The 10,624-nt window shown below is 34.7% G+C and overlaps 1 protein-coding gene across 2 annotated transcripts; it reads right to left on the reverse strand.

Annotated features, from left to right (window-relative positions):
* Positions 1-1,052: 1,052 nt before the first annotated feature.
* LOC109217688 (putative dihydroflavonol 4-reductase) lies at positions 1,053-8,058 on the reverse strand. Of its 2 annotated transcripts, XM_019381952.1 has the most exons (5): positions 7,538-8,058; positions 7,006-7,134; positions 6,589-6,663; positions 1,687-1,992; positions 1,053-1,369 (listed from the first exon to the last, which is right to left on the reverse strand). In XM_019381952.1, exons 1-5 carry the CDS (start codon positions 7,829-7,831, stop codon positions 1,229-1,231), a joined length of 945 nt encoding a protein of 314 aa, XP_019237497.1. In that variant the 5' UTR covers positions 7,832-8,058; the 3' UTR covers positions 1,053-1,228. The 2 variants fall into 2 exon arrangements, with proteins under 2 accessions (XP_019237497.1, XP_019237498.1); XM_019381953.1 differs by lacking the exon at positions 6,589-6,663.
* Positions 8,059-10,624: the final 2,566 nt, after the last annotated feature.

A 10,624-nucleotide genomic window follows, 5' to 3' on the forward strand; every position in this document is an offset into this window, starting at 1 on the left:
GTGTGTATATATATATATATATATATATATATATATATATATATATATATATATATATATTAAATATTGTTTATTTAAAAACCTCTTTATTATTTACACGCACAAATATTATTAAATTTATATTTTAATTTGTATAAAAGCATTTTTCCTACTGAATTCGGTCGGAAATTTAGAAAAATTTTTATAAATAATTATTTTTGTACGTTATATACAAGTTTAACAAAATATTTGACCTTTTTTCGACCGAATTCGGTCGGAAATTTGGTAAATTTTTAATAAATAATTATTTTTGTACATAATATGCAAGTATGACCAAATATTTGACCAATTTCCGACCGAAATCAGTCGGAAATTTAATTTTTTTTGCTGATATAAGTATTAAATATTGTTTATTTAAAACTTCTTTATTATTTATACACACAAGTATTATTAAATTTATTTAATTTCTATAAAAACATTTTTCCGACCGAATTCGGTCGAAAATATTGAATTATAATTATTTCGGTTGGTTAATTAAATATATATAATTTTTATCTTGTGTGGGAAACAAAAAATTCAAAATTTTCGATCGATTTCGGTCGAAAATTTGGAAAATTTTAATAAATAATTATTTTAATACATTATATACAAGCTTGACCTAATTTCCGACCGTGTTCGGTCGGAAATTTGGTAAATTTATTAAATAATTATTTTTGTACATAATTTTTGTTGTCAGGCAATTTTTGTTGACTTTTGCGACCAAATACTCTTATTTCTGACCGATTTAGGTCGGAAAGCCTTGGACGGAAACCATCTGATTTCTAGTAGTGATATTTTATCAAAAAGAGAGTAATAGACTATGACATTAAGCTAAGTGAGAAGCTAAAAAAATCATCTCAACAATGAAATAATACTAAATGATGGAAAATGTAATGATAAAAACTATGGAGCAAAAATGTTATTTGATGACTGTATAACTCGTTTCCTTTAATTTCATATTATTTTGATTATTCGTTACATTGTACTGAAAAACAAGATGATAGTTAAAATTTTATTAAAGCAACATGCTCAAACAAAGCAGCTTATGATTTAATATGATTAATATTCTTTAATATTATCTACATATCGTACGTGTACTAATATTGGTGATCTCTAATGAGAGTGACTTATAAATATTGGACCACCAAAAAATATGGTGTGGTTTGATGAATAGAACCTTCCACAATCAATTAAAAAATATTAGTATTTGTTAGTAGTCAATCAATCCCAAGCTCTTCAACCAAGGAAGCACCTCGGACAAACCTTCTTTCAAGCTTCTGGGGTTGTAATCCAACTCTGCTTTTGCCTTCCCACAAGAGTAAGCCCACTGATGTCTAGCCGCGGAAACAATCTGTTCAAGATGATGTTTAACGAGGTGATAAGAATTAAGGTCTAATGCTAAGAAAACAATTTTTCACACTTAGAACCAAATAAGAAGGCGCTACTATCCATCTCAGAGTAACAGGTCTGAAGTAATTTAAGCCGGGGCAGTGGCAAGAACCTTAAAGAAAAAAAGCTAAAGCTCAATGTTTCTGTCATTGTGACATTAATGTATTAAACCAAAAGTCACCACCGTTTGATCTCAAATCTCATACAACTTAAGACATACTTACATAAAGAAAAACCAGTATAACAAATGAAAGCATGAAATGTCAATCAGTTTCTTACCGGAGGACTGATTAGAGGAAGCTTTCCTGTTAATTTGGAGAAAAGAACTGATATCCAGCCGTAAGCTTCAATAATAAGTAGGGGGATTCCAAATGAAGGCCTTCTTGTCTGAGTGATCATGGCAGCTATGTCGAAAACTTGCTTAAATGACGCATTCTCCCCAGTAAGAAGATACCTTTCGCCTGGTTTGCCTTTGTCCATAGCTGCAATATGCCCGTCAACCACATCATCAACGTGACTAAAAGAGAACCTTTCATTTGCTTGGCCAATGTAACCAGGTAAACGCCCACTAAAGCGTTCAATTATCTGACAAAATTATGTGAAAACTCAATACCACATAAATTTCATGTCTGACAAATCAAATTACAGCAGCTAACTAGTAAAATTGCTATACCCTACCTTACAAAGGCAGGGTTTAGGCTGCATACACACTATCCTCCCCCGACCGCACTTGTGGGATTTCATTGGGTATGTTGTTGTTATTGTTGTTGCTAAATCCTACTATCGCAGCATGAGCATTGACCTGAAGCACTGTTTTCTCTTTCTTTCGTTGACAGGTAACGTATCAAACAAGGTGATACAGAGTACCTCAAAGTTTATGTTTGTGGAACTTAATCACAACTAGGCTGTCCAACGGGCCCGACCCGTCCCGCGACCCGTCCCGGTCCCGTCCCGCTAAAAATTAAACGGGATGGGCCAATGTTACGCGGGACACGGGACGGGACGGGACGCCCGTTTCGTCCCGTTTGTCCCATCCCGTTTCGTCCCGCTTCGTCCCGTCCCGTCCCGCGTCCCGTCCCGTCCCGTCCCGCGTCCCGTCCCGTCCCGCCTGTTTTTTTTTTTAATTAAAACCTAGCCGTTGGGCAACGGCTTAAATTGCAAAAATAGCCGTTGTCAACGGTCCAAAAAAGCCCCCACACCCCCAAAACACCCCCAACCCCCCCCCCCTCTCCCCCAAACTTTTAATATAACCCTTAAGTTTAATATTTGACACTTTGGCCCTATTTTCTACTATAAATACCCCCATTCTTCTTCATTTTTTCCCACAAAAAATCAATCTTCTCTCTCAAATCTCTTACATTCTAATATTCTATATTATTCTCTCAATATTGTTACTATCAAGTGATATCTTTCCAACTTTCAAGTATTTGGGCAAATTTTTTGGAGCAACTTTCAAGCTTCAAATTAATTCGTCAAGTATTTGGAGCAATATTTCGGGCAATTTCTTCAAGTTTCAATATTTAATCACGGTGCACTCGTTCCATCTCCTAATTTTTAATATATAATTTTTGCGTATCATTTTAGTGCTTAATTTTTTGTTTACTTTACGTGTTATATTTTCGTATTTCATTTGTGTTGTGTAATATTTGTGTTAGCTTTTCTAATTTAGTTTGTATTTAAATCATGGCACCTAAAATGTATTTGGTATGTTTAAAAAAAGTAGTAAAAAAAGTAGTAAAGGTGAAAGTAGTAGTAATCCTAATCCTAACCCTTCTCCTATACCCCATAGAGTTGAACGAATATTGATGAAATGACTCATGTTGATGAAACTTCATTTTCTCAACCCCCCACATTTTATGATGTTCATGTCGGAGAAAATTAGATCATGAAACTTTACAAAGACAATTTGGCAACGATATTTTTTTTGAGGATGAAGAAATGAGGATGAAGAAAATGAGGAAGAAAGAATTAGACGAAACACCCACTAGTCCCGCAACACAAGCTCTAACTCAGAGTCAATCTCAGTCTGGAGCTTTACCCCCTGGTAAGGGTAAGCCTAAGGTTTGAACGTCCCAAAACATCACTTGTATGGAATTTTTTAAACATGATAAAGTCAATCATCGTGCTATCTGTGAAAAATGTAAGCAACAATTTGCACACTCATTAAGTGGTGGGACGGGGGGGTTAACTAGACACTTGAGAAGTGCTCACAAAGATTTATGGATAAAAGCTAACATAGAAGCCGGAAAAATTATAGATCCTACCATCAGTACTGGCACTCCTAGTGGATCTGGTTCTAACCAAATTCAACAACAATTTGACCCTGCTTCCGGTCATATTTTACACAAATATAACAAAGATAGAGATCGTGAGAACTTAGCAAAAATGGTGGCGGTCTGTGGCTTACCTTTTACTTTTCCTTCTCACCCTGCTTTTGTGCATTATATTCAAGAAACTTATAACCCTGCTTTTCAAGGTTTTCCCAAGACCACGGTTAGAAATGATGTTTTTAAATTTCAGACTGAATATCTTCAGTATATTCGTTGTGTATTTTATCACTTGGATTGTAAAGTGTCCATCACATCTGATATAGGTCGTAGTCCTAATGGTTGTGATTATTTAACTGTTACGTGTCATTGGGTTGATCATCATTGGAACTTGCAAAAACGTATTATTGGTTATAAATTTGTTGACTCTAAACACACTGGAGCATATATTGCAACTACTGTTCTACAAATACTTGATTTTTATGGGCTTATTAATAAAGTTCTAACTATCACCTTAGATAATGCTTCTGCTAACACAACCGCGGCAAATAGCTTAAAATCTAGACTTTGTCCAATTAATCCAATAATTTTTCATGTTAGATGTGCATGCCATATTTTTAACTTGGTTGTAAAAGTTGGTCTTAATTTATTTTCTGATGCTTGTAGTAAAATACAACATGCTTGTGGCTATATTTTTCGTGCTCATAAACAAAGTAGAATTCGTGAATTTGCTCAACAATGTGCTAGTGCTGGCCTTCCATTTAGAAAAGTTCCAAAAGATGTTTGTACTAGGTGGAATTCTACTTATGAAATGCTTAAAGTTGCTTATGATTATCGGGTGCCCATCCAAAAAGTATTTAATATGCATAATGCTTACCCTGTTGATCAAATTGTTGATTCTGATTGGGATGAAATTAGAGAGCTTACTAAATTTTTAGAAAAATTTTATTATGCTACAAAACAATTTTCTGGTATATATTATCCTACTATTACACAAATATTATGGTATGTTTGTGGAATTTCTGTTGTATTTGGTAAGTATAAAAAAAATCCAACTTATGCACCAGCCATTAAAGAAATGATTTTAAAATTTAAAAAGTATTTTTTTCCCTATTCCCGAAGTTTATTTAATTTCTACACTACTTAACCCATCTTTAAAACTAAGAGGTGCAAAGGGTCTTGTTCGTAAAATTTATGAGAATTTAGAAATTCAAGAAAATGAACAACCATCTCTCGAAAACTGCCAAGCTAGCATATATTTTTATGCTAGATCAATGTTTGATAAATATAAATCTATGGATACAACTAGTACTAAAACTGCTCCTTCTACTTCTAAGTCTGGAGCAGAAGTTTTATGGGAAGATATGGATGATATAACAGGTTTTGATTCCTCTATTGATGATGAACTTGATTCTTATCTTAATCAAGGATTGGAAAATATTAAAGACGAAGAAGGCAAGGAACAACTTTTGTCATGGTGGAGGGAGCGTGGCAAGGCTTTTCCAACACTTTCAATTATGGCCCGAGATATCCTGGCTATTCAAGCATCATCAGTAGCATCGGAGAGTGCTTTTAGCGCGGCAAGATTTCAAATTGGAGATCATAGACATTCATTAGCGGAGGACAGTCTAGAGATTTCCGTCTTATTCAGAGATTGGATTAATTCAGAAAGAAGAAATCTTGGTTTTGAAAAACTAACCACTAGGGAGGAAGAAGAATACAATGAGATACTTACCACTGGGAGCGATGATGGCATGGAGCTCATGGAACATCAATCAACATTGCCAATTCCAGTAGAATGTCCAAGAGATATTATTGATAAGTTACAAAGAAGCTATATAGGAGCTTACAAATATTAGTATGATAATTTGTAATTGGCTACTAAGAGGCCTAGTTCAAACAGAACCCTTCCTAGAAGGTGGTTGCGTAGATTAGGTGCTCTTCAAAAGAATTGTATTTGTATTTGAGATTTGAAAGTTCTATTAATAAAATAAATGGCTCTAAGAGATGAATTATTTTTATGATTTGTCGGTGTTACTTAATAGTTAATACTTTGAAATTATATTAAATAAATTATAACTCTATTATAAATTTATATTTACTAGATTATTTCATTACAAGTCTTTTGTTTTAATATTTTATAATTCTTTACTTAGTTTTCTAATTTTCTTTTTAACATACTAACATAGTAATATTTAAGTTTATTAAATAAGTCAAAAATCTAGCCGTTGCAAACTTTAAAAACATAGTAATTTTCAAAAAACTAGAATTTTTTTTTTTAAAAAAAAATACATCTAAGGCCCACGAACCCGTCCCGTCCCGTCCCGTCCCGTCCCGTCCCGTCCCGTCCCGTCCCGTTTGGTTGGCGGGACGGGACGGGACGACCGTTTCGTCCCGTTTGTCCCGTCCCGTTTCGTCCCGTCCCGCCTAAATCTCGTCCCGTCCCGTTAAAATCGTCCCGTCCCGTCCCGTTGGACACCACAACATCTTTTTTTGGGTACTAATACCCTTCAAAAAATTTCATTGAGGAATTTTTCCTACAGTTCGAAATTGGTTTAATTTACAGGCAAAAATGCAAAATTCTTGATTATCTCCTTTTTATCAGCATTCCTCCTCTTCTTCCTTCTCATTTCAAGGAAACAGAATTAATTAACAAACATCCCTCTTACAGAATGAGGAGTTTGGCATCATTGAACATGTTTTACTCTTTGGTGAAGCAGTTAATATGCATGAAATGATAGAACATCTACAATTTATTAATCAACTACAAAAACATTGCCAATATATAGCTATCTCCAAAATCCACAGCATTAAAACGAGTTATTTTGATCCTAACCATCAATTGAAAGATAATTTAGTTCCAAACATCAAGCTGAATCCATGAAGGGGAGAGGAAGAAGGATGAAATATTTACCATACGTGCAACGATATTTGCATCCGTGACCTTTCCAGGACCATATATGAGTCCTGGATAAATTCCGGTATGAGTCTGCATTCCGTAATGTTAGTCAAACATTTGCACCCAAGGATGTGGCCTAATTGTCAATGAAGTAGGGCCAACCTTGACGCCTCTTGTTCAAATACCAATAAAGCCAAAAAATACATAATTTCTTCCCATCTGCCCACCTAGTACTTGTCCCCGACACCACCATCATACAAAATATAGCTTGCGGGCCTCTTTTTTTTTTGGGACTAATATTAGTTTAGAGGTGACGATGAGACTCAAAAAACAAGACTTTGCTTGCTCTGAAACGTGAACTGTCTCAACTAAAGAAGGAATAAATCTAGTTATTAATATGAGATCTTTAACACAGTAAATCAGCTTTTATACCTGAGTTTCATCGGCAACATATCCATCAGTTGATCCCAAGGCAAAAAACGACGATGTGTACACAATTTTCTCTATAGTTCCTGTTTCTTTATAAGCTTGTAACACATTCTTCAATCCTCCAACATTGACCTATAAATGCAATAAGTATTACCAAAAAAAGAAAAAACAGATCATTCCACCATCATTTAATACTCACAAAAAGATTACTCTTATATTGCACAATCAATAATACTCATAAATATCACAAAAACATCACTCTGTTAGTTATGTATCATATTTTCCTTTTAAGTTATTTATAATTACAGAAATGTCTAGCGTTGTTTTAGACCACAAATTCAGTAAAATATTTTTATATCCTAATCAAAACATACTATTTGTACTCCCTCTTATTCTACCGTCATCTACTTGTATATGTCTAATTACTACGTGTAACCTACTTTTTCTACCTCAACACTGAAAAATGATTTTTTAAAGTAAAACATTTTCTACGAATAAAAATATTCCTTCAGCGAAACGCATTATTTGTGCTCACTGAGAATAATCTAGATGGATCAGGAAACCATAGCTCGACCACTGCAGCAGCATGAAAGATGACGTGGCAACCGGAGCAGGCTTGAAGGAGTGACTGATAATCTGTAACATCTCCAAACACAAGCTCTAGGGTTCCGCCGCCGCTTCCGCCATCAGTAGGCGAAGGTAGAGAAGATAGGTTGCTTGTATGGCGAACGAATGCCTTAACATGGTGGCCTGCGTTGAATAATTGGTGGCAGAGCCGTCCACCCAGGTAACCAGAAGCTCCGGTTACCAATATCACCGTCTTGTTCATTTTCTGTGTACTTGTCACGTTCTTAGCCAACTATTAGACCAGAGGTCAATCTTTATTTTTAGCTCATCAAGTTGAATAGTTTTTTTTCACCTTTTGAATAGGAAAGGAACCCCTTTTGACCCAAAAGACAACCAAGGAAATGAAAAGATGGTCACAGAATTTACAAAATGATATAACAATCCTTGTTTGAAGAGAAAACTAGTGTCATCGCGTCTTAACCAATTTAATTGCTTTTTTTAGTTAATGTCATGATAATAACCATCAACCTACAAATATGAATAATACAATAGGCATGTAATCCGATGTTAATAGATTGGACAAAGGAAAAAGATTAAATATCAAAAGTAACTTACATTAAGTTATATCTCGCAAGTAACATTTATTCTTCATTATTCAACAATTATGGCTAATAAAAATTTGAGCTAAGCTTGTTTGATGCCAATATCAAAGCATATGAAAAAAACAAAGTCGAATCCTCTTTTTTTTGGTGCGCGCAGAGTTATCTGTAGCAAAATAACTAACGAGAAGATAAATTAAACTAAAACAATATTTAACCCATTACTGGTCTGTGAACATTGTATTTTACTACAATAACTCAAAGCTCTACTAGCTACTAGTTGGTGCCACACATCGATTTCGTGAATATTTATGAGATTAAGCAGCACCATGACTTAAATCTATTTTCGTCAACTTTTATTAGTTGGCACAAAAAAATTTGGAACGTCATTGGAGCCAGATGCTCGCATATTGAGGATAACAAGATCCACAAAATAAAATAAAATATACTATATGTATTTGAATCAGTTTAATAACAACCAAATTAAGTAATTAAGTTTCTTAAAGTTGATTTAGTTATCTTAAAAGCTGGTTGAGTTTTCCGGTGATAGTTTTCTCATTATGCTTGTTAATTCTTTAGTTAAAGGGGGCTCTCTTTCCCATTCAAAAGGTGAAGGGGATATTATTTCCCAACACTAAAAGGTTAAGGGGGTAAGATGAAATTGACTCCTCAATTTACATAATAATTCATCGTACGTCTCTAAAAGTACTTTGTTGATCGGTAGCACAGGAAAAGAAGGGCAGAAGAAAACAAAGAACATGTGATGAAATACAGCTTATGTTTGGCAAATCTTCTTCTTGGCCAAAAATAAAAAATTTTCCATAGTTAAGGTGTTTGGCCAAATTTTTAAAAGGAAAATAAGTGTTTTTAAGTAGAAACAAAAGTAGGAGCTTCATTTCAAAAACACTTTTTGAAAAATACTTTTAAGAAAAATACAAGTATTTTTTAAAGCTTGACCAAACACTACTAATTGCTGCTCAAAAGTGATTCGCTCTTCTTTCAATAAGAGTTATTCTTTCCCTTGACGTTGTGAGAGCTTCCGGTCCTTGAATTGCTACGGAGCCCGTAAAGGAGTTATGGATACTGTTGTACGAACATCAGACACTGGATATCTCACTCGCAGACTTCAAATTAATTAGTCAAACACAAATTGCTTCGCACCAAATACATTTTTAAAAAGCACTTTTAAGGAAAATATTTTTCAAAATAAGTTAATTTTAGAAACTTGGCTAAATAAGTTATTAGTCCCAACAAGGTTTGGGATTGACTACATCAACCATCGATTTTTAATTTAAGCTCAATTTAAATCATTATTATACTAAATAAAATTAAAAGTTAAGAATAAATCAACTATATATAAATAACACTCTCTCTATTTTATTTTATGTAATAGATTTACTATTTAAAGAGTCAAAAGATTCCTTTAAATTTTTTGAACTGTGATCTTATTATCATTGACAAACCAAACTGTACACCTAACGAGCACTTAGGAAAAGCAGCAGTATGCCTACCCTCCTAAGCCTCAGAACAGAGGAAAATAACTAGTTACAGAACTGTTGGATCAGATATTTACGTTTTCTAGCTTTCCTAGAGTTTTTTCTACATTCTATTCTCTCCACTATTTCTTTCTCTATCTGTTGTTTTGCTATATCTGTAATAATATATGTCCCTCTGAATTGCTTCCAGATCCTCGCCTGCCAGGTATGATAAATTCTTGTTCCGAGTAATGCCGCTGATATTTCCTTCTTGAATTGTTTCCAGTGCCTCCCCTTGATCCATTTTAAGCATTGTATAGTATCTTGCTTTTGTGTTCTGATGCTCGTCCATCTATCCAGTGCTTCTTTTACTTCCAGTGTCCAGCTACATTCATGAAATAGATGCTTATGTGTTTTCCTCTTACTATCAGTGCATAGACAGCATGTCGCATCCTCCACTTGGATATGCAGCCTTCCCATACTTTCCTTTGTAAGTGATAATAGGTGAATTTGACTATAATCACACCTTAAATAATCACCTTCTTGTGTAGTTTTACTGCTAAAAGTGATGACAAAATGCTCTTATTAGTGTTTTTCATGATTTGTAGGTAATATATGTATAAAGACGGCTAAGGAGCAGTTTTGGAGTCAAAAGTGATGAAAAAGAGGCCAACTGTGAAATTTCCTAAGTGACCCGTGCAAAAACAGGCCGAAGATTCAGAGAACTGGATCCACCGCGGTTTCACCGTGACCGCGGCAGAACCGCGGTGGGAAGCAGTTGCAGAAGTTGTGAGAATCCGCGAGGGTGTTTGGCCGCGGTTCTACCGCGACCGCGGCAGAACTGCGGCAGGCGCAGAAACTTCTGGGACCAAAGTGTCAATTACGGAATTTTTAGACCTAAACCCTATTTAAAACATTAGACTTCGCCCAAGAGAGGATGTATTGATTTTTTAGGTTTCTTAGCAAGGAAAACAATTGTGA

Source organism: Nicotiana attenuata, unplaced genomic scaffold (assembly GCF_001879085.1).
Source record: "Nicotiana attenuata strain UT unplaced genomic scaffold, NIATTr2, whole genome shotgun sequence".
Classification (NCBI taxonomy): Eukaryota; Viridiplantae; Streptophyta; class Magnoliopsida; order Solanales; family Solanaceae; genus Nicotiana; species Nicotiana attenuata.